Source organism: Corvus moneduloides, chromosome 25, assembly GCF_009650955.1.
Source record: "Corvus moneduloides isolate bCorMon1 chromosome 25, bCorMon1.pri, whole genome shotgun sequence".
In the NCBI taxonomy this organism is placed as follows: domain Eukaryota; kingdom Metazoa; phylum Chordata; class Aves; order Passeriformes; family Corvidae; genus Corvus; species Corvus moneduloides.
In genome coordinates, this window is record NC_045500.1 from 1,873,111 (window position 1) to 1,897,510 (window position 24,400).

At 49.9% G+C, this 24,400-nt stretch overlaps 1 protein-coding gene across 1 annotated transcript; it reads right to left on the bottom strand.

Moving 5' to 3' along the window:
* Positions 1-1,893: 1,893 nt before the first annotated feature.
* Positions 1,894-23,839, bottom strand: LOC116455579 (BRD4-interacting chromatin-remodeling complex-associated protein-like). The gene is made up of 6 exons (XM_032133574.1): positions 23,771-23,839; positions 22,841-22,961; positions 4,838-4,883; positions 4,245-4,287; positions 2,873-3,292; positions 1,894-2,273 (listed from the first exon to the last, which is right to left on the bottom strand). The coding sequence occupies exons 2-6, from the start codon at positions 22,866-22,868 to the stop codon at positions 1,968-1,970; spliced, it is 843 nt and encodes a 280-aa protein (XP_031989465.1). The 5' UTR covers positions 22,869-22,961; positions 23,771-23,839; the 3' UTR covers positions 1,894-1,967.
* Between the last annotated feature and the right edge of the window lie 561 nt (positions 23,840-24,400).

Below are 24,400 nucleotides of genomic sequence, written 5' to 3' on the forward strand. Positions count from 1 at the left end.
ATACTACAAAATACAAAGGACTTTATGATATAAGAAACTGAATAGAGAGACAGTTTAGATAACTAAATAAATGTAAGTAGATTTTTAAGTAAAAGTAGAGAAGTCCTAAAAGGATCTCAAAGGGCCAAAATACATCAGTCTCACCCAACAGCCTGTGTAGATGTGCTATGTAAATGCTAATATAAGTGTAAATAGATTTAATAGTCAATAGATATGTAAGCATAAATAGATATTCTATACAATAAGAGTAAATTGACAGTCTAAATAGACGAGTGTAAATATATAAACGGTGGGGTGGGGCGGGGAAAATAACAAAACAATTTTGGGGAAAAACTCCCATTTTGGGGCTCCTGGGAAAGCCAAATTCTTTCCTAGATTTTCACAGCCAGAAAGCAAAACCTCCCCACATTTTCACGCACAAAACCAAAACCAAAAATCACCCGAAGTCGCGGAAAAGCACTGGAAAGCCTCCAAACCGAGTATTTTGGAAAAGGAACCCCCCTCCCTTTTTATATGACAGAAAAGAAAAAACCACAACCACCGCCGAACTCCGCGCTTTGGGGTGAAACGCTGGCACTTTGGGGGCACGGCGGTGGATGATCCCGGGTGGGGATGACCCGGAGCGCGCGTGGGTACCCCTGATGCGTTGTCCTGGGGCTTATCCCGGGGGGGGGAACTGCCGGCCATCCCCACGCACGGCTCCCGGGAACCTCTGTCCGCTCAGAGAGCTTCTCCTCCGTGCCCTTCCCCCGTGGGTGTCCCCTCTGGAGCCCCCGCCTGTCCCCGGTGCGTGTCCCTTCTGGAGCCCCCCCGTGTCCCCCGTGAGTGTCCCCTCTGGAGCCCCCCCGTGTCCCCGGTGCGTGTCCCCTCTGGAGCCCCCGCGTGTCCCCGCGTGTCCCCTCTGGAGCCCTCCCGTGTCCCCGGTGCGTGTCCCCTCTGGAGCCCCCGCGTGTCCCCCCGTGTCCCCCCGTGTCCCCGGTGCGTGTCCCCTCTGGAGCCCCCGCGTGTCCCCCCGTGTCCCCCCGTGTCCCCGGTGCGTGTCCCCTCTGGAGCCCCCGCGTGTCCCCCCGTGTCCCCCGCCCTCCGGGGGCTCCCCCGCCGCGTCCCCCGAGCCCCGCGCCGTTCCCACGCTCGCGGCTGCCACCGGGCGGCCAAAGCGCGGAACTGCAGCTCGGTGCCCCCGCAGTGCTCCCGCCGGCGGGCCCGGCAGCGCGGGGCCCGGCAGCAGCGGCCAAGCACCGGGATCGGCGTGGCTGAGCCCCGGGAACGGCGTGGCAGAGCCCCGGGATCGGCGTGGTGGAGCCCCGGGAACGGCCTGGCGGCGACGGCGGGTGAGGATCGCGGGCCCGGCGCTGGGGAGACGAGCGGCCCCCTCGGCGGTGCCGCGGCGTCTTCGCGGAGCCGCCCGGGGTTGTGAGGCTGCGGCTGCAGCCCGCCCGCCGTGGCTCCCGGCCGGGGCAGGCAGCCGGCACCGGCGGGGGACACTCCCCGGGACAGGCGCCGGGCGCCTCCGCATCTTGCCAGAGCTCCCCTGAGTTGCGGTGGCCCCGTGGCCGCCAGCGCTGTGCGACACCCGCGTGTGCCTCGGGGCACGGGGAGCGCCGGGCGCTGGGAGCTGCAGGAGGAGAAGGGAGCGCCTGAACTCGTAAAGGCTCCCGGGAGCACCGAAAGCAAGAGCTGCGGGCAGTGACGGGCCCGCGGGGCGCTGCTGCCTTTTCTGTGCCCTGGGACGTCCCCATTCCCTCCCCTTTCCCACACCGCTGCATTTTCTCTCTTCTCCCGTGTACCTGCTTTGTCCATTTCACTCTGACCGGCTCCTTGTCCCTATCTTTTAGGTCCTCTCCACAGGGACCAGGGTGATGAGATCTTGCAAACATGAAACAAGACCGGGAATGTGTTTAAACTCAAGCCTTAATACTAAATAATCTCACTTTGGATTCTTATGGCACTTTGCATCAAGAGTTCTATTAAAAATAAGAAACAAAAGAGTCCACTTTCCCCCAGTTTGGCTCCAGGCTCCAGAAGCTTTCACCATGCCACAGCTCAATTCCCACAGCCTTGGGCGTTGGGATGCTGCTGTGCTGGGGTGCTGGTGCTCCAGGGTGCTGGTGGCCACAGGACGATGGGGTGGCAGAATGTGGGTGGCTGCTGGGTTTGTGGGCCGGTGGCCCCGGCCCCTGGCCACTCCCCAGGACACAGGAGGCTGGGCCAGGGAACAGGACGAGTGTGGTGGGGGCTGGCTGCTTCACCTGCAGCATGATCCTCTGTGGCACCTGGACAGGGTGAAAAACAACACAAAAAATGAAAACACGCCCTAAATCTGGTTCTTTTTAACTTGCAAGCTGCTTGAGGTTGGTTTGAATGCGTGAGGAGGACGGGACTCTATCCCGCCACCAGCACATACAAGGAAGGACAAAAAGGGTCAGATGTGAGGATCTTCGAGGGTTTTCCAAACTTAAGGACTCCAGGATTCGAAAAAGGTGCTGCCCCTCTCAGGGTCTGAACCCCAGAAATGGGCCTGTGTGCCCCTAACCCACAAATGGGGGGTCTACAGAGGGAGGTGAAGATTGAGCTAAATAAAAAACTCAAGTATTGGGGTCTTTGGCCCCGTTTCTCTTCCCCCTTCCCAGGTGAAAGAACCGAAGGAAAAGAAACAGGACTTAAAATAACAACATGAAAGAAATAAAAAGACACAGGACGAAAAGAATTAGCAAAATTAAAACCCATAGGCATTTAGAGAAATAGAAATAGGACTAAACTAAAAAATAAAACCGAAACCCAGAACTTCAAACCAGAGAACTACAAAAGCCTGTCCGGCAGACAGCACGGGAGTGGCCCCGGGTGGCCACCACGCAGAGGGGGCTGCACTTGCCTGCTGGAGGAACACGACCTGCGGCGCTGGCAGGGCGGTGGCCATCCCCTGCTGTCCCTCCAGCTGAGCGGGCCCGCTGCCCGCATGGAGGCTGGCGAAGGGCCCGAGGTGCTGCACGAAGGGCTGGGCGCTGCCGGCCGTGCTGAGGGGCGGCTGCCGGCCCAGGGCGGCCTGGCAGAGCTGCGGGCCGCTGCGGGGAGCCGCGGGCCCCGCGGGCTGTGGGGGAGGCTGGAAGCTGCCCGGCTCCCGCTGGGCCTCGGCCTCCAGCAGCTGCTCGGTGATGCCCGCTGCCCACAGGCACTGCTGGAGCAGGTCCCGGGGCGGCCCCGCCGCGGCCCCGCCGCCCCACGGGCAGCCCGCGCCGGCGGCCTCCGGCAGGGCCAGGCCCCTCAGCTCGGCGCTCGGGGAGGGCTCCCAGACCTGGGAAATGCGTCAGAAACACACCGAGGGGGTTGGAAAGGATGCGAGGGCAAGGAAAGGCTCTCCAAGGGGAAATTTAGAAAAGGTCTACCACCCCAGCACCTTCAAAAAAGGCACTGGGTGCATCCTCTGTGATGAGAGAGCAGCACGGTCAGGCTGGAAGGACGAACATTTATTTGGTGCAGAATTAAAAGAAATGTGGGGAAAAAAGAGGGTGTAGTTGATGCCATGAAGATTTTTGCCTTTTCTTTTATACCCCTGTTATACCTTTTTACAACTTCTGTATTCCCAGTGCTTTTTGCCTACATTCTTGGACTTGTTTGTCAAGCTGAGAGACTCAACATTTTAGAAGCTTCGTAGCCAGGGATCAGTGTGCCCCAGAGCCCAAGGTCCTCTCCAGAACATATTCTGTAAACCAAGACAGAACCATCCAGGGGAAGGTTCCTTGGGGAGGGGGGCTCACTTGAGCCTCTCATTGGGGAATCTTTGATAGATCTGCTAATTAGTAACACCTATAATGATATACCCAATGTTGGGGGGAGGGAGACAGAGACAGACTCTGCAGGGTGCATCTCGATGCATATGACCTGGATGTGTACACCTAAGGATCCTTAAAAATAAATACCAAGGTAAAATCCCTTTTCCCCTTCTAACCGTGTATGACTCTTGATTTTAAGACCAGGAAAAGGCATCACAGTGGTGAGGGGCAGCCCCAGGAAGCACCAAGCTCTCCCCAGCAGTGGGGCAGCAGCTCTCCCTGTTCCCAATTTTGGCTTGAACCACCCCAAAATCCCTGCTGGCAGCACTGCATGAGCAGCAGCAGGAACTCAGACCTAAAAAGATTGTGACCTTTGGGGAGGTTTGATGTAAAAATCCAGTTTTAATTTAAAAAAAAAATGTTTGTGTTACAGAAGTTGCATGGATTTAGGGAGGGAGCTGAGCTGTCACTCACCTTTCTGGATCCAGGTGGAAAATTGTTCAAGGCCTGAGGATTGCTGCAAAAAACATAAAAAGGTTTAGGGAGGCAGTGACAACACCTAATTAACAAATTAATGTTAATAAATGCTACAACTAGTGATGGACACACATTAATGGTCCAAGAATGATGTTTTATGACCAATTTAAATGATCAAGTGGGTGCTCAGAGGCCAGTTCTTGCCTCCTGTATCACTCACACCCACTTATTCTCCTTTACCCCCATAATGGTACAAATGAACAATTATCAACAGTTTCATGATCAGAACAAGAAGTGAACCATTTGGCAAAATATTTTTTGGGCAGCAAATGCAGCCCTAAATGCCATAGTTTTGGGTAAAATAACTGAAAAATGGGATTTATTCCCATTCCATCATTATTCTCTGTACTATTGGGGTGTTTCCAGACCTTTGGAGGATGTTTTCCACCCATTTCAGGACATCTCAGCCCTTTTGGAGGACACCTCAGGTGGGTTTTGGCTCTGGGAGACCCAGCCCAGCACCAGAGAAGCCCTCACGGAGGTTGAGGGTGGTGGAATCCCCTTTCCCATCCCAAACTCGTGGGACTTACTACAGCACATCTGGCACGGCCCAGCTGTTATTGGCATCTCTGTCAACTGCAAAGAACAGAGAGAGAAGGTTGTGTCAGGAGAGCAGGGGGCTGATGATGATGATGATGATGCTGGTGACCAGACCAGCAGACTCCTCAAGAGGAGGGTCCACTACTCCGAGGGGCATCAACCCACAACCAGGAACCTGGAGAGGTTTCAGGATGGTTCCTCGTCTGTCCATTGGATGGATTTCACTCCAAGTTCTCTCTGCAGGAACTCACCCAAACCAGCAGGGTTTTGGCTCATTTTCAGCTTACCAAGGGGCACTGGTGACCCTTGCTGGCTGGGCCTGGCATGGGATGGTCCTGGAGATCCTAAACACCTGGAGGACCTGGATCCAGATGCTGGCAAAGCTTGGCAAGAACTCACCTTTAACATCACTTATTTATGCACTTTTATCCCTAAAATTCCACTGTGGCAAAATGGATTTGGAAGGATTTGAGGATTTTGTGACTATAACCTGCAATCAGCACCAGGCCGCCTCCTCCTAAACCCCTTTTGAAGAGCAGATGTGGGAAACTGTGTTTTTGGGGTTGTTCTTTGATGTCTTCCCTCTTTTCCGCAGATCTGGGCTGGATTTGGAGGTGCAGCAATATGAAACTACTGATAAAGATCAAGGAAAACAGGAAAGCAAACGTCCACTACATCACTAAACTCTAAAGATAAAAATACCTTCCACTGTCATCCCCAGAAATGATATTTATGACTATTTCCCCCCTTGTCATGCCCCAGTGGGGGGATATGTGCAGTACGATGTTTTGCAGCTACCTGGATCTCTGTGAGAGGGGTTGAGTGAATCAAATCCAGTGATCACAGCGATGAGGGATGGCAGCCCCTGCAAGATGACCTCGGGGGTGCTCGATGGAGGCACAGGAATCACAAGGGCAAAATGCCCTTAAATTAGGCCCAAAATATTCCATATTATTTTCAGTGGTTCCAAAGGAGCACAGTTCTCACTAATTAAGGTGCAGGAGTGAACACCAGGGCCTGAAAATAATCTTTAAAATAACCTTGAAAATCATTCCCTGCAGGGGCCAGAATTCTCCCTGTAAATGTAAATATCTGCTATTCCTTAAATAAAAGCGCTTACTTTGATGCGGAGGGATCAGGGACAAAAGGATGCTACGTGGGTGGCACCTGGCCATGGCTGAGGGCAAAATTCCCTTGCTGGCACGTGGTCATTTGGTCATTTCCTCTGCTGGCACCTGGTTATGTCCGAGGGCTGCATTAGCAGGGACTGGGAGGGTCTGAGGGCCAAGTTCTGTTGTTGGCAACCGATCCCGGGACTGAGGTCAACATTCCCTTGTGGGCACCCCGTCGTGTTTGGGGGCCATGCTCCGTTGCCATGGGAGAGGAGCAGGAGTGATGCCGTGTGCCCCAGCTGTGAGCAGGGGAATCGCTAATAAACGGCTTCAAAGTCAATCAGAAGTTGAAGAATAAGAGATTTGATGTGTTTTCCCTGTTGTCAAGGCAGATCAAAACCAAAAGACAACAATAACACCCCATGGAGTGATGAAATGCTGCCTCAAATGGCCCCTTCTCACCCCTTTCTAACCCAAAGAACATTTTGGATCAGTTTCAGTCAAAACAGCAATTCCCTGGAGCCACAGTGAGTGTCCCTCATCCTGCAGCTTCCCTGCAGGGAGGCCGGTGCCCTCCCTCCACCTCCAGCATTCAGGATTTAGTAGCTTTTAATTAATTTTTACCCCCAAAACCACACTTTACAGGGTCACAAGACTATGAAGATTAAGTTATTGGAAGAGTTAAAACTCCTTCTGAGGCAGGAAGTGGAGGAAAAATGTTTTTAACTTCATGGTGTGAGACAAGGTGATGAAAAAATGGGCATTTTTATGATTTTGCTTCATAAGATCTGGATGAAATTGCTTTTTTTTTTTACAAAAATGTGGATTGTCCTGGGCCTCTGCAGAGGACTTTATGTTTCTGAAACACTTTAATCCTCATGTCGTTCTATGAGGAATGTCATGAAGCTGAAAACCTGTGAGCTGAGAGACATTTGGGGGTATAAAATAACTTGAAAAAAACGAAATAAACGAAGCCCTTCCAACTGATTTCTGTGGCCAAACCGCACTCACAGGATGATTTCCACCCTGGAGCGCTGTCCAAGTGGGATATCTTGGAGTATTTGGTTGTGAGATGAGGAAACAATGGGATTCAGCAAAGGGGTCATGTGGCAATGATGCCAAAATCCTGGATTTATTGCCATTGGCCTTCCATGGCACTTCACACCTTGTTAAAGTAAAACCTGGTCACTGGAGCACTTGGGAAACACATTGGGATCCACAGGGAAACATCCTTGGAGAAACCATCTTAATGCAGCTTGTTAATTACCACCCTTAAATCCATCTCCATACAAATAAAGCATTACAACGCTGTTTAATTAGCACAAGCCTGTGAGGGTCAACCCACCAGCGTGAGGCAGACCAAGACCTCTTGAGCAGGATGCATCCCACGTTTGTGATGCTGTGTATCACAAAAGTGTCACACCAGTGGCGGAGATGTGGAACCTGTGACTGGCGATTGTGATCTCACCTGTCCAATGCTTGGTGTCCTGAGGAGTGGGCCAGCAAAAGCTGGCCATTGGGGTAACTTGGCTCCTTCCCCTGCCTTTTTCCAAGTATTCTTTGTCCTTGGCAGCAGCTACAAGCACCAACAAAATGCTTTTGACAGCTGAAGGTGCTTTTTGGGTAACATTTGGGGTTTTTGAAATCATTTTATTGAGCTACGAATATTTTCTTTCCCAACAGGGGATCTTTCTGGAGGAGGTTCTGATATCCTTTGTCATCCAAAGCTTTTCACTCCGTACCTGAGAGGAGCAATGGCTACAGCAGGGAATGACTTCTTTGAGTAACATTTTCACCAGCTGGCTTGGACTTTGCCCACGGATGAAGGACATGGCCACTGCTCCATCCCTAAGTGTTGATGCGCTGACAGCCTGGAGTGAATTCTGGGGCATTCCCTGAGAGCAGCCAGGCCCAGGTGTTGCTTGTTTTCATCACATTACAACCAGGAAAAGTGAAGATCTGATAATCCAAGGCTCTAGAGGGAAAGGAAGGTGGCCTGAGGCCCAGAAATCAGTGTGGATTTGTTGGACTTTTGGCAGATTAAACAGGGGAACAGACTGTTTTCCAGAACTGTTTCCCTGTCAGTAGATGTCAATGGGGTGTTAGGCGTCCCCTGATGTTTCTGGGTTGGTGATTAGAACTGTTGTCCTTGGTGTCATATAGTGAACTCAGCATTTAAAAAAGCTTTCAAGCAACAATATTCACATAAAGAATCACAGAATCAATTAGGTTGGACAAGACCTCTAAGGTCATCGAGTCCAACCTTTGACCAAACACCACCATGTCAAATAGACCATGGCACTAAGCACCACACTCAGTCTTTTCTCAAATACCTTAGGGATGGTGACTCCATCACCTCCCTGGGCAGCCCATTCCACTATCTAATCACTCTTTCTGTGAAGAAATTCCTCCTGATGTCCAACCTGAACCTCCCCTGGGAGAGCTCAAGACTATATATCCTCTTGTCCTATCGGTAGTTGCCTGGGAAAAGAGGCCAATCCCCACCTGGCTACAACCTCCTTTCAGGTAGTCCTAGAAAGTGATAAAGTCACCCCCGAGCCTCCTTTTCTTCAGGATAAAATATCCCAGTTCCCTTAGCTGCTCCTCATAGGATTTACCCTCTAGACCCTTCCCCAGCTTCCCCGCCCTTCTTTGGACATGCTGCAGCACATCAATGTCTTTCCTGACCTGAGGAGCCCCAAACTAGATGCAGCACTTGAGGTGTGTGCCAAGTGCAGAGGGACAATCGCTTCCCTGGTCCTGCTGGCCACACTACTCCTGATACAAGCCAGGATGCTATTGGGCACCTGGACACACGGCTGGCTCACGTTCAGCCACTGTTGACCAGCACCCCCAGATCCTTCTCGCCTGGGCCACTTTCCAACCCCTCTGCCCCCAGCCTGGAGCACTGCATGGGGTTATTGTGACTGAAGTGTAGGACCTGGCACTTGGTGTTGTTGAACCTCATACTGTTGGTCTCATTCCATTGATCCGGCCTGTCCAGATCCCTCTGGACAGAGCCTTCCTATCCTCCAGCAGATCGACACTCACACCAAATTTGGTGTGGTCTGTGAATTTACTGAGGGTACACATGATCACCTCATCAAGATCATCAGTAAAGATATTAAACAGGAACTGGGCCCAACACTAATCCCTGTGGGACAAAGTGACCAAATGCCAACTGGATGCAGCCATTCACCACCACTCTCTGGGCCCTGCCTGGCCATTACCCAGAGAAGAGTGCACCTGTCACCCATTGTCTTACCTCTTTTCAAATGTTGTTTGCCTGCAGTCATTGGCAAGGGAATGAATCCACCACAAAAGACCCTTTTTCCCCCAGAGAAGATTTGCATGGACTGGAGGCAAAAACGGAGACCTGGAGCGGGACTTTACAACCTTGGTAGTACTTGCTACCTCAACGTCGTCCTGCAGTGCCTGACATACACACCCCCTCTGGCTAATTACCTGCTCTCTCGTCAGCACAGCCGCTTCTGTGAGTACTTTTAGGAATATCTCCTTTTAAATCTCTTGGGTACATCCCAAGGATTCCCAGAATCTGCAATTGGATTTAGGAGAACAGCAGCCCTTCTTTGTTAGCCCCATGAGCTTATGCTCCTCAGGCACTCAAACTAAAAGCCACCTGTCCTATCAAGGTGCATTCATCTTCAGAAAGGCACCTCTTCCTAGCCCTGGGTCCCTGTCCCTTCAAGTTAAACCCTCTTAGCTTACTGCACAGAAAACTTGTGCCAGTTTAGCTTCCCTACGAAGAACATTTTCTATGCACTAAAGTGTCCCGGGCTTGTCAGGACATTGGCACTTCGGGAGAAGAGGAACAGAGAGTCTTTACAACTTCAAGACCTCCATTAGGTTTTCTACCTGGGGATTGTTTTGCGAACCTAAGAAGCTTCCCTCTTTCCTCAGGTCATCAGCAAGGTTTCTGCATGATGTGCATCATGGAAGCTCACGTTCGGAAGGTCCTGTATTCCTCAGCCAGTGCCATCCGGCCTAGGGCTGTCATCAGGGACCTCAAATGTAAGCAGTTTCAGGTGCTTCAGCAGGTTCTTTCCTTCTTTGAGGGAAGAACTGTTAACTTCTTTCTTAGTCATAGGAGAATTTAAGCCTGACATACCAGGAGATGCCTACGAGTTCTTACGGTGTACTCTCAGTGCCATGCAGAGAGCTTGTCTGAGTGGAAGCAGCGAGTAAGCACAAGAAAATTCCCTTTCCAATGTTCCTTAATCTGTTGGACTCCTTGAAGTACTCCCATCAAGGAAAACCTCCGCCCAGGGCTTTCTAAGCTAAACTCTTGGAGGACGTAACTCTCTGCCTTGCCATTTATTTCCAGCTTGGACATCTCTTCCCAAGGAACTACCATCATCCATCAAATATTTCGGGGCATTCTGAGATCCAGAGGTATGTTTCCACAACTGCTGCTCTTCTTGGCATTTTCTGTGCCCTTCTGTCCCCCTGTGACATGCAGCTGGTCCTGTGATGACTGGCGTAGGAGGACCCACGAGCATAAACTGACACCAATTAACTTCCCTCAGCATTTTGATTTTCCTTCCAGTCACATGCCTGAGCTGCAAAACAGTTTCTGATTTCTACATGGCCTTCCTGGATATCCTTTTGAAAATCAAAGTAAGACGTTTGCAATTGTGCTTCGAGAGGTCCCAAGGCCCCTGTAGCTTTTCAGAACCAAAGCGTTTGTCTTACAAACCTCTTTTGCGAGCACAAGGGATCTTGGTGGTGAGTAGGAAGTGGAATGGACAGTGTCCTTCTGCAGAGGCCATGGCACTGGTCTGTCTATGGTGCTGGGTTTAAGTTGAACAAGCAGCATTATCCCCTCTGCACCCTTGACCTACTCACCTCCCTCTTCCCTTTGTCCTGCCTGGCTCCCAGGCTGACGGGTTGGATCAGTTTTCACTGCTGATGCCCCTGCACTCCATCAGTAGCTGAACTGAGCAGTGGCCCTGAGAGGGAGCTCTAGATGGCCCAGGAACCCCTGGAACACAGGGAAATGTTCAGTATCACACCCCTCTTTCTGTCTCCTTACAAACACTGCCTGCGGGGTCCTGGTGGCTCTCCTCAGCATCAGCTGCCTGGGTCTTCCTGTTGGCTCCTGGGAAATGTTCGGGTGAGGGCATTTCCCCCAGCTCAGCAGCTCCTTTCTCACTCCTCCAGGGAGCTTCATCCCTCACCACAGCTCTGGAGGACTTTGTGACACCCAAGCAGCTGGATGGGAAAAAGTGCTTCAAGTGTAGCGAGTAAGAAGATTTCTTACCATATATTAACACCAGATTCTGCATGAGGGGCTGCTGAAATCAAGCAGGATCGGTTTCTCCGAGAGGTTTAATGCACAATAATGAGATACGGCCTTTTTGAATATGGCCTTACGGCCTGGAATAGCCTTGATGTTAGTGCCAGGGTGTGAGAAAGGAAAGGTTGTCTGGCCCTCTTGAGGCAAGGTTGGGTGCATTTCAGCACTCGGCTCTGTGCTTGGGTTCAAGGTGTAAGAAGAAGGTTGCTGCCTCCAAGAGGGTCACAATCCATCATGAGCCCAGGGTCCTCACGGTGTGTCTGGGAAGGGCTGATGAACGGACCAGCAGGAAGATCAGCCAGGTGTGTATGCGGCCGGAGTGCAACTTCCTCTTTGGAGCAGAAGATTCCCCAAAGCAGTGTGCTCTGTCACAAGCTGCTCATGTTGGGCTTTTCGTGTTCCCTTCTGAGGAGAGGAATCTTCCCATGGGAAGACCAGCCTGGACTCTGCTCTGGCAGAGCTGCTTTGGCAGGGAACAGTTTCCTCCCACCCAAACCATGACCTGCTGAAGGCTATTTCATGTGGTAGCTCAGGATCATTTCTGAGCCATCTTGGTTTCTCCATAGGTTGTGGGGTACCCTGAGTTCTTGGATCTTCGGCCGTACATGTCTGACACAGCTGGAGAACCCCTCCTCTACTCCTTGTATGCTGTTGTGGTGCACAGCGGTCACACCTGTCTTGAAGGACACTTTTTCTGCTACATAAAGGTGAAGAGCAACTTCCCTCCTGACAGGGAAAAATGTATGCTGGGAAGACAGACCTGGCAGTGTTACTGGCAGCCAAGGCTTTGGGGGATTTCCTCCTTTGGGACTAGATTGGACTTGTTTTGGTTACTCTTGGTTTGGCAGTTTTTTGTATAGAAACACTGCCCTTCCTCTCCAGAGATGGGTGCCTTCCTTTACAGGTGAGCAATGGGCAGTGGTACAAGATGAATGATGTGGCTGTAGATAGCTGTGGCATCCACACAGTTCTGGGGCAGCAAGCCTATTTGCTGTTCTATGCCAGGTAATAACCAGGGTGACGTGTTCAGAATGTTTCCTTTTCCTGGCTTTGCTGTTTGTTCTCTCATCCTCCTGAGTGTTTCTGCCATGGGAGACAATTCCTCCCTGCATCCTTCAGTGCTGTTAATTCTGAAGTGTCCCACACCAGTTCTTCTCTCCCCTTGCTGGGCTTTAGGCTGCTGCCCTGTGTAAGCTGCTCCTTGTCTGCTCTCTGAAGCTGGCTTATGCAGAGAAGAGGACATAAAGGGGCCTCCAGGAAAGATGGGGAGGGGCTCTTTATCAGGGAGTGTTGTGACAGGACGAAGGGTAATGATTTCAAAGTGAAAGAGGGAAGATTTAGATTAGATATAAAGGAAGGGAATTCCTTCCCTGTGAGGGTAGTGAGGCCTCAGCCCAGGTTCCCAGAGCAGCTGTGGCTGTCCCTGGATCCTTGGAAGTATCCAAGGCCAGGTTGGACAGGGCTTGGAGCAACCTGGGGTAGCGGAAGGTGTCCCTGCCCATGGCAGGGGGTTGGAATGAGATGAGCTTTAAGGTCCCTTCCAACCCAACCCATTCTGTGATTCTGTGAAATGGAGGCTGTAGGGGGTATAAAGACAAGGGCTTGCTATGACCAGGGACAGACCTGGTAGGAAGACCCCAAGTGTCTGAATTTCCCATTGGTGACCTTGGTTCTCTGTCATAGAAAACCTTTCCAAAAAAAATGACTGAATTCCAGATGAGTCTGCAAGAAATGCCCTAAACAGAGGTCACTCCTTTTTTTCTTCAGGTGCTTGGATTTGCAAATGGAAGAAATGGCAGCTTCTTCATCATCCACTCCTTCTTCAGTCAGGGGGAAAGCCCAGCAGCGAGGCAGGTTCTGCAGGACCACAGGGTCTGCCTGGTAGGATTAAGGTGATGCACAGCCAGAGGAACAGTGCCAGGGAGAAGGAGAGTGAGCAGATCCCCGCAGCGGGGCAATGAATGGCGCAGCTGGTTCATGAACACCCCCAGCTGCAGCAACTCAACAGGGAGGAGGAGGAAGAGAACGAGCACTCCAGGTCATGACAACACTCACAGGGATGCCACAGCTCCAGGGCCCTCCAACAGGAGCTGCCAGCATGCTCCAGCACACAGGGCTGCTTGGGAACAACCCCTGCCAAGAGAGAGACGGAAGAGCAGGCCCTTGCAGCAGGGTGACAATCTCTGCAGACAGCTTGTGAAGAGCAGGGACTACCACCAGTCAGAAAGGAAAAGGAGGAAACACTCATTTGGCACCAGCAGACCCAAAGCAGAAGACCCAAAGCCATAATTAAAACCCCTTCTTGGCCTTTCATGAATATTTTACAGGATGTTTCCTTCTCTTTAGGTTTTGGGGCAGTTGGTAGAAACATGCAGTGAGGGATGTTGGTGTGATGGGATTTTGAAAGCTGTGGGCTTGCATGTGCCCACCTGGCAATTTCTTTTTTTTAAATACAAAGTTCAATTCACCCAAAGGAACACGGACTGCATGAGCCAACAGTGACCAGGACTGAAAGAGGCTGGACATCTGGGCCCCAGGGTTGCTGCTCAGCAGCACCAAGTCTAGTGTGGAGTCAGGAATAAGCAGTGTCTCCCAGAATCAGCACTGGGACCTATCCTGTTGAACATTTTCCTTAACTAATGGTCGGGAAGCTGGGGCAGAGGGCACCCCCGCCAAGTTGGCAGATAACACCAAACTGGTGGTGCTTAGGCCAGGGGGTCATGCTGCCATCCCAATGGACCTGGGCTGGTGTCGTGGTTTGACACTGGCCAAACACCAGGCACCCACAAAAGCCTCTCACTCCCTCTCCCCTGCCACAGCTGGGCAGAGGACACAAAAACTTAACAAAGGGGTCGTGAATTAAAGACCGGGAGAAAACACTCCAAGGGCAAAACAGGCTCAACTTAGAGGTACAAAGTGAATTTATTACTAACAAAGTCAGAGAAGGACAATGAGAAGTAAAATAAGCCCTTAAAAACACCTGTTCTTCCACCAGCCCCTCCCTCCTTCCCACCAACAGGGCAGGGAGACAGGGCATGGGGGTTTTGATCAGCTCATCACATTCGCCTTCCTTTCTCAGGAATATGCAGCACCACATTCTTTCACTCTCGAAGAGCCAGGATCCACCAGGGAACCCCTACATTACACTCACTGTTCCTACACCAACAGGGCCCGGACACAAAAGCTCTTGGCTTTAACCTGACAATGGTCAGCGCTCAAAAAACCACCACACAATGGCGCTGTGGACTCGCAAAAGAAGCCAAAGCTCCTCGCCTATCTCTAAACCACCGAAGGGCAGAACCCAGTTGAAAACGTTACTGCTCTCAGATGAACTGTCAGGACAGAAAGATTTCACGGACCTTCCCCTTCCAAGTACAAACTCTTATTTGCACCACACTCAAACGGCAACACGAAATCCTTTTTGCTAATAATTTTTTTCATTATCACAGAGTCCAGCTACAAAATCAAAATCATCCAGCAAAAACAGGGCTCACAGAAGTGAGAAAGCTGTTGCTGGCTATAACCTGAACTGCACCACACACCCTGGCATCTGCACTTTCCCTCTCAGCTCTAGGGTATATCATATATGATATATACCATCATAATCCTTCCATCTCCCAGAGTCAGGAGCCAAAATGAACGGCACCAGGGACTGCTCACACACTAAAGGTACCAGGACAAAAAGCTCACCAGCTTGGCTTTTGCATTCCCACTGTAGCGGTTCAACAGCTCTGACAGACAGAATTGTATACCAGGAAAAGTGAGTAAATTCACCAAGAGCACCCAGTGTGTGGATCCAAGACTGGTTTCTTTGCCAAAGAGAGGAACTGTGAGCTCCATCTCAAAGGAAGTGGGATCCCCTCCTCCCAAACAGCAAATATCCAGGGATTGATCCCATACAAAGGTACCAGAACACTGGTACTGGGTGTTACCTGCTCTGGGCACTGTACCAGCTGCACACCCAGACTGAGCTGCTTACCTTGCTGAAAATAAATGTACTGCCAGAAATTTCAGAAACACCACCTCTGAAAGGCGGAAATGTTTGGCCAAACTGAACTTTTCAGGACACCACCTTCAAAATATGGATACCAGCTCCATAACTGTACAAGTTGAGGGAATGCTCCCACACCAAATATGCCAGGACAGAAAGTTGCTGCTGCCCTTGATCTCCACTAGGCAGCTTCTTGTCTGCACCTGAACCACTGGGGCTATGTGCTTTCCTTCTCATGCGAGAGCATTGCCACCCTCTTTCAGGAGCTTGCCAGCTGCAGGTTGGATACCACCTCCAGTATTGAATACATCCAAGAATTGCTCCAACACAAGAGCTGTCAGGACAAAAAATGTCTCGCTGGAGTTGAACTCCTCACGGTGTCCTATAATGCGATCCACCAGCCCTGCGACTGCATCCTTTGCTTCCCAAGAAAAGGCACTCTGGGTCACTTGGCCTTACCTTGCCCTCAGTCCCATTGCCCAGCTTTGCCTAGACTACCATTGCTTTGTCTTCCCTTGCCTACGTCTCCCTCGCCTTCCTTGCAGGCAGAGCCAGGCAGTCAAAGTGTGGACAATTCTGGGCAAGTCAAGGGAGCTGCAGGGAAGGCAAGGCAAGAGCCGTGAGGGGAAAGCAGAGCAAGGAAAGGCAAGAGAATGCCCAGAAATCGTAGGCAAGGCCGAGGCAGAGGAAGGTAGGCCAGGCGAGAGGCCAGGGACAGCTCGGCAAGGAAATGCCAGGCAGGGAAGGGGCAACAAGTCAAGGGAGGGAACGGTTCTACGAGGCAATGCAAGGCAAGAACAGAGGGGTTGGACAAGCAAGGCAAGGCAAAGGAGAGGAAGGCAAGGCATGAGCCAGGCCTGGGAAGAAAGGAGCACACAGGTTAAGGCAGGGAATGGGTGTGGAAGGCAGTTCTCAAGGAAAGGGGGGTCCAGGCAGGGCAGGGCAAGGCAAGGGTTGGTTTGCAGAGCAAGGCAAGGTTATGGGAGGCAAGGAAAAACAAGTCCAAGGAGAGGCCTGCAAGGCAAAGCAAGGCCAGGGAAAAAAAAGTAGGAAAGTCCCGGTGGGGGATGATGTGGGCATGGCAAGCAAGGTGACAGAGTGGTAGGAGGGACAAGGGAGGGACACAGATGTGTCCGTAAGGCAGTGCAAGGTCGGGGCTGACAAGCAGGGCAGGTCAAAGGAGGAGCAGGCAAGGCAAGGCAAGGCTTACGGTTTGGGATTAGGAGGTTACGGTTAGGGTAAGGTAAGGGCTATATTTAGAGTTATGTTTGTGGTGTTAGGGTTAGGCTATGGTTAGTGTTAGGGTTCGACTTAGGGTTAAGGTTTGAGGTAGGGTTATGTAAGGGTTAGGTTAAGGTTCAGGTTTAGTATTATGGTTTGGATTAGTGTTTAGATGTCGGTTTTGGCTGTAGGGATAATGTTAGGGCTAGGGCTGTCAGCTGTTATTGCTTCTTAGTGTAGGGTTTGTATTTGGGGTTTACTATTTATTTTTGGGTTAGTGCTTGTGGCTGTTAGGGCTACCCAGTGTTAGTATTTACGTTTTTTGTTTAAGCCTAGTGTCTAAGGTTAGGTTACATTCAGAGTTACTTTTTGGTTATAGCTAGGGTTATAGTTTGATCTAGGTTTAGTCTAATGTTTAGGGTTAGGATTAGTTTTAGATAGTGTTAGGGATTAAGTGTTAGGGTTGGAGTTCTTTTTAACCCGAATATCCTGGAGTGCCCTTTCCAGAGTGGAAGTTACACACAGGAGTCTGAGGTTACCCTGAATTTCATCTCATATCACACCCAGGGCACATCAGAACAGTCTCTGCATCCAGCATCATGCCAGGCACTCGTCCGTGCTACACCCAACAGCCAGAAACACCTCTCAGCTCTTTACTATCTCTTCTTTCTCAAACTTCAAGAGGTTTAAGATTCCTCCCAAACCTTCCCACGAGATCCTCTTTCTGCTCACAGGCGTAGGTGTTGCTGAGAAGGATTGTTCAGCAGACACATTTGGAACAGGATCCATCCAGGAGAGGTTATTTCCTGAATGGAAACGAAACTCCTTTATATAGGCTGGATTGGGGTGTCAGTGGCCAAACTGTTCCCTTCTTTCTTATTTTCTTTGGACCTTAAGCATACCCCACATGAGACATCTGGCACAGAGTTTACAGGATACAGTTTGCTTTGGCAGTGGCCAGATTTTGGAGCTCACAGTGTTTAAAAAGGATTTTATGAATTGAAGATCTCACTCTCCTCTGTAATGCTTCAAATTAAGGTTTCCACATATGCCTTTAATAGAGATTCACTAAGACACTTACCGAATGTTAAATCAACATCACTCAGGGAAATAGAACACCCTCACTGAGGATTAACAACCATACAGTTCAGTCAGGGTACTGCAGCAGTTAAACCTCAAATGCAGCTTCAGTGTCATTTTTAATGACAGTCTATTACTATCAGTCTTTTAATTAAGATAATAATTGTCCTGTTAATGCTAATTAAAAGACTAATGCCTTCACACTCCTGTGGCACCGCTCACCCTAAGGTGCACAGAGCACCAGTTCCCTCCCCGTCTCCAGAGGGACCCAGGTCAGTTCAGAGGACAACCAGAGTTGCTCAGTGTCCACTGCTCCAAATAAGCTCCCAGACAGGTGTGAGAGCAGTGTGATGTGGACTTCAGGAGAGTGAGGGGGTGTGTGCAGAAAAATGGATGTGTTCCTGGAAAATGCTGGGCAGGTTAGTTAATCCAAAGAGGTTTTCCCAGGTAAGCAGGGCAGAGCAGCAAGTCCTGGCCACTTCCCAGCTACAGAGCCAACAAAGTAGGAAGGGGTTGCTGCCCTAACCACACCACCTCCTTACACTCACATGTCATGCCAAGAACACCTCACCAGGACCCTGCTGGGAGGGCTGGGGAAGCCCAGTGCTCTCCTGGGAGGCATTCCAGCCATCCAGGAGCCAGAAGGGAATGGAGGAGACTGGGTCACTGCCTACACCACCTCACAAGCCGATCTGTTTCCCCAGGAGCACCTCAAGCTCTGCAGACTCCCAGCTCCAGACACAGCTGTCCAGCCCCAGGAGCCCAGGCCCTTGTGCAGCAGTCAGGACCAGATTCCACTGCCTGGCTGTTCAGGCTGACCTTCCAACAGGACATGGACCAGATGTTCCAGCCCAGGCTCCGAGGGGGCTCAGCAGCTCGAGCCAGAGCTGTGTTGTAACACTTGGCTGTCTATGCACAGAGTTTCCCCTGCCCCTCATTCCTGGAGTTTTGGTAATGATTATTACTATAAAAGTTGAACAGAAAGAAAGCAACAGTGGATTCCTTGCACCCTCATAATTTTAATTGGATTTATCTTCCTTAAATGGTAAATATAACTGACCTGATTTCAAAAGAGCAAGTTATCCCTCCTCATGGGATAGCCACCTTCCCTGCAGCTCAGGGATTCAGCCTAACACAGCTCCCACTTGTTAGTCTATAAAATAACCCATTGCCAAGCCCTATAGTGGACTGCACATTTAGATTTTGATCAATTGTTAAAGCATCTCTGAAATGTGCTCTGTTAAAAGGGACATGAGCTTATGTTTTCTTTGAGACACTTCACCTTCCTCCTCCAAGAATTCCTACAGCGTGACTTGCTGCAATCCCTGGCACCCCCTTGCTGCATGGGACTCTAGCATGACTTGCATGAGCCCTTTTCCAGAGCTCAGTTACCTCTCTGAAGCAATGCCAACCAAAGGCAGCACAAAAAACCCCTCAAGAGACTCTTTGTTAACCTGCTCCCCTCTCACTCAAGCTTCCTCTTCTCGCAAAGAAGGAAAAAAGGCATTAAAAGGGGGGAAAAAAAATCAGATTCAATCCAAAAGGTTTGTGGAGACTGACCTCTGTGGTTCAGGTCACTTTCTAACTTGCCACATTGGTTTGATATTAAAAACCAAGACTGAGAGGAAAAGTAGAGCTGGGCTGATCCCTGGGAGTTTTTCTGTGGGAGGTACTGTCTGTACTGAGCCCCTGAGCCCATGGATGGCCTGGCGAAGCGAGAACCCACCCAGACACCCCACAGCACTTGCAAACACAGGGCTGCACCCCCAAATAAGCCCACAGATGGCTTCGTTTCAATCACCTCTTTCCTGTCCTGAAGGATCAGTAAGGAGACAGGAGCACCAAAGGCTCCTGAGACACCCAAGTACACAAATGTCACCCCAGTGTGACAGAGCAGCACATTTGAAATTCAAGGTGCTTGGAGCAGAGTGTGATCTCAGCAGGAGGGAAATGCTGAATCCTGCTCCAAGCCCAAGGCTCCAGAGAAGACATTTGGCAAGACCAGGAAAGGGAGGCAGGTAACCATGACAACCACTCCTTTCTTAGTATCAGACAACAAAAATGACTCCTGAAGACACAGGCCCCACACCACCATGTCTGTTCCCACCTGTCTGGGGAGGACAGAGCCAGACTGGGAATGTAACACAGGCTCCCCCCTAATCCAGAGACCCCTGATATCACTCCTCTGCTCAGCACAGACAGGGGAAACCTGCCCAATTTCATACTCCTAGGTCACAGTCTTCCCTGTTTCACCACTGACATAGATGCCAGGCAGTCACCTTCAAGCATTTTGTTTCCAAAAACCTGAGAAAAACAAATGGAAAAGCCGTATGAAAATTAACACGGGTGCTAAGAAACAGCCAAAGCTAAGGAAATCCACCATTTCATGGCAGAGCTTCGTCTTTCTAGAAGAGCAGGAACAATTCTGAAATGTGCAACATAACTATCGTTGTTATTCACCGTACACATCAGGTGGGAAGCTTTCATCTCCACTGGGCACCCACATCACTGATTTTATGAGCTGTGCACACACATAAAGTGAGGAATAAAATGTAAATGCTTCAGACCTCGGCATGAACACGTTAATGCTTCAGGCAAAAGGCACTGAACTGAGCAGCCCCCTCACCCTCCCAGCCCACCTCCGTGGCACCTGAAACAGAATCACAGAATATTCTGAGTTGGAAGGGACCCACACACGAGTTCTCACTCCCACCTTTCACTGCCTTCATGCTGCATCTCCCCAGCACTTCGAGCATCTTCTGGTCATGTTGTCCTCTCAAAGTGCTCATCTTAAAGATACAAAACAGAGCTGCTCCCATAAAAGCTTCCATTCCTCAAGACAGACATTTGTGGTTGTTTTCTGCCTCTGCTTTAGGTGAGAAAAAGGCTTTTGGATCCCTGGGCACCCAAGGACGGGATCTAGAAGCCAGCTGTGCTGAAAATGGAAACTAAGGAGTGGGGTGAGACCCTGCGTTACTTTTGCAAGTTTCTTACAGCTTGGTCTCTACTCAGGTTTTCTTTTCTGGATGACCTTTGCTGTCTCAAAGTGAGTTATTTTCAAAAAGCTGAAACACACGTACCCTTGCCTGCTCTCCCAGCAGCATTCCCAAGGTCTCCACTCCCCAGAGAGTGATCAGACAGAAACACTGCACAGCTTTATCCCCCACCTCAATTCACACAGCATTTGTGCTTGAGCATTTTCTTGCACCACTGACATCCCACCTTGCTTTTCCAGCATGCTGGATCCTCCCAGCTGCCCAGCTTAGTCTCCTGAATCTGAGAAGGAGGATTTTCAGTCAGGCTCTCCAACATCCAACTCCTGCAAAGCCACATTCCCCAGTATAACATCCTTGCCTTTTCCCTCAAGCTTTCACCTTCCCAGGAAGGGCTGGAGAAGCTCCTGGAGCAGAAGGCAAGGTTAGCCAGGTACTTGTGTTTAGCTTCACTGGAAGATTTTGGTTGAGCTACCCCCAACCCAAGCCTGACCTTAAGCAAACCCACCCCAATCAACATCCACCCAATAGAGCTGCTCCATGCCAATAAAACCACCCCATGGAGTTGCTCCCAATTGGGTAGCCAAACTGGGAGTCACAAAACCAGCCCATGAACCTGTCTTTTCCTAGCTAGGATTTTTTTCTTTTCTTTTTTTGGCTAAGGCTCCATTATCCTTGAGCACCTGCTTTTCTGGCTTGAGTTCAGTGCCAGGCACTCTGTGCTGTAAAGGGAACCAGGAGTGTTTCAGATGTCAGTGTCTCCAGCTGCTGTGTTGATTTTGAGGGAACAAATGTGCCCAGTGAAGCAGAGAGGCTGACATAACTCTGTCACTGCTCAGTGCTACACAAAGCACTGAGGTTCAAGGAGTGAGCACACAGAAACCCTATTTGGAAATGTACTGAATTAAACACACAGAGGAAGATGAATGGAAACGAAATGCACAGAATTTCAAAGCTGACATCAAATGAGCCTTGAAGAATGAGCTTTTAATTAAACAATATTGGAGGGCCCTTTTCCGGGGCGGGGGGGGGGGGGGGGAGGGGTGAAAAGAGAAGGGCTTAAAGCTGTTATTTTCTTTAATAGATTTTGTAAAGTGGTTCTTCTCAGGAGACGGAAGTTGCTGAGGGATGAGTTTTGATTTGGGGAACACAGGTACCACCCCGACTTTGGCAAAAGCAGCTTGAAAGAGAGGGGGAAAGGTGCTGCTGGCCTGGGACATAATCTGGATGATCCAGTTCAACCCCTTTCTTTCCCACTAAGTATGGAACACTCAAAAACAGTGACTGGGGAGATCTCAGGGCAGTGTTTTGGACAGGAGGCTCAAAGGTAACTGGTTTGCTTTAACCACAGCATGGGGGTCTCATGGGGGCTTCTATCTGGAGAGCAGATGCAGATGTGTGGATTGGGAAGTGAAGAGGGAGGAGATAAGGCAGGGACAGGAAAGAGGAAAGGCAATTTTGTTCTACAACTGTATTGTATTTCCAGCCCAAAACTCAAACTACAGTACAATACTTGATTGCACATTTCTCTTCCATGACTTCCAAAATGCTTCTTACCCACGTGCTCTGCAGCAGGGAGGGAGGTGCTCTGAGAACACAGGGTCTTAATATTGCCAGGGAGCTCTTCAGATGTTAAAAAGTGCTGAAAGGAAAATTTTAATGGATCCCACAAAAAAAAAAAAAAAAAAAAAAAAAAAAAAAGGAAAAAGAAAAAAAAGAAAAAAGAGAAAAAAATCCAAGCCAACAAACAAACGTATGAAACAAAAACAAAAAAAAAAAAACCAATCAGGAAAAAAACACTGCTGGACTAAATAATGAAATGAATTCCTCTAATTACCACAAGATGCTCCCCAAGTCTGACAGTATCTCTTGGAGCAGATGTGTTCAAATAATATTTCCTCATCCTCCAGCCTGCATGGGCAGATTCCAGCACCAGGCCCTAATGCTAAAAAGTGCCTAATGAGCATTGACATTTAAGAGCCTGCCTTGGCTTTTGGTGTCTGCATTTTTCCCATCTTCCAGACCAAGTTACAAACGTTTTGCTGGTATTATTCACATCAGAAAGTGCTTGATTTAAATAAAACCCAAACCACTAAAATCTGGATTCAGGAAAGCAGTTGCTAGAAAGGAAGGACTGGAGCCCTTGAAGTTTTTCTGTAGACAGAGTAAGTGCAAAGGGGCAGGTCTGAGCTTTTTCCAGCAGTGACAGCAAACGCTGCCTCCCCTGCTCAGAAGCCCCTGCAGATGTTATTTAGGGATGAAGGATTATACACACTCACACACAGATCCCAAGCAGGTTTTTCTCATGAGTTTCCCTTGTGACCCGCTGGACGCAGCCTGCTGCAGAGCGATGGAGGTTCTTGGAGTGATGTCTTCACTAAACAACAGGCAAGTTGGCAGCTGCAAAAATGCAGAAGATAAAATGATGCCAATTTTTTCTCCACAGTCCTTCCCTTGCTGCTTGGGAATGGACTGTCCAAAGAGCTCAGAGATTTTGAAGCAGACCCAAGGACAAATGTTCTGAATTTTGCCATCTGTTGCCTCCCTTCTATCACTGGTGTTCCATAGCTGCGCCACGAATGTTTAAGTGGAGAGCATTATGACAGTCTGTAAAGAAAGTCTTCACAGTCTCTTTTCCATTTCCCTCTCCCTTTTCCCTGTTCCCATGTTCAGAGCAACCTCTCCTCTCCTCTCCTCTCCTCTCCTCTCCTCTCCTCTCCTCTCCTCTCCTCTCCTCTCCTCTCCTCTCCTCTCCTCTCCTCTCCTCTCCTCTCCTCTCCTCTCCTCTCCTCTCCTCTCCTCTCCTCTCCTCTCCTCTCCTCTCCTCTCCTCTCCTCTCCTCTCCTCTCCTCTCCTCTCCTCTCCTCTCCTCTCCTCTCCTCTCCTCTCCTCTCCTCTCCTCTCCTCTCCTCTCCTCTCCTCTCCTCTCCTCTCCTCATTTACACTCAGAAAACAACTGCTTTAATTAGCAATGATTGCTTTAAACAGAAAAAAGCCTACTGGAATGAGGGAACTCTGGGAGAATTCTCCTCGGCCTGTGGTAGCCACCTGACCCCTTGCCAGAGCAGTGCCGTGCGTGTCCCTCACAGCACTTGGTGAGGACAGAGATGGGAGAGCTGCTTGGAAGAGCTGAAAAGTAAAAAATGTTACTTGAAACCCTGCCAGTTAATCCTGCACAGGGTGAGGGATGGGTTCCTGACAGCAGGTACCTTCTCTGCTTGTTCTGCACTTGGTTTCACAATCCAAGCTCTTGTCCTCCTCAGGGCCCCTCTCTCTACCCCGACGCTCCATCCTCATTTCTGAACGAGCTCCAGGGTTGATTTCCTGCATGTTTGAATAGGACCAGCTTGACACAGCCTGCCTTAGGATGAAATCACCAACTTGGCTTGCCTTCTGTCTGAAAAACAAATCCTTCTGCAGGGCTTTCATCTAGAAAAAGGAGAAGGATTCTGAAATGCAGGCAGGCCTCTGCCAAGTTCCTGTGAACTGCTGCCTGAGTAAAGCTTATGTTTTCTATGTACTTAGCTTATCTTTAATAAAGGCAACCTACCTGAGATTTTACCCTAAAAATCATCAGTGGATCTCTTGCTGTTCACTCCCTTAGTGGCTCAAAATAAGGAAGTAGAAACAGAGGGAAGTGAGATACGGGTGCTTGCAGGAACTGGCTGTTTCCAGAGAGAAATGGGAAACCACTAGGAAATCTCATCCCCTATAGGAGCAAAGGCCAGGCAAGCAGAGAAAGGGAGACTAAGACACCAACCTCAGACTGAGAGGACCTTCTTCCATGACCCAAACTCCCCAGGTGTTTAGGTTGTTACAGGAATATCAACTTCTGGATA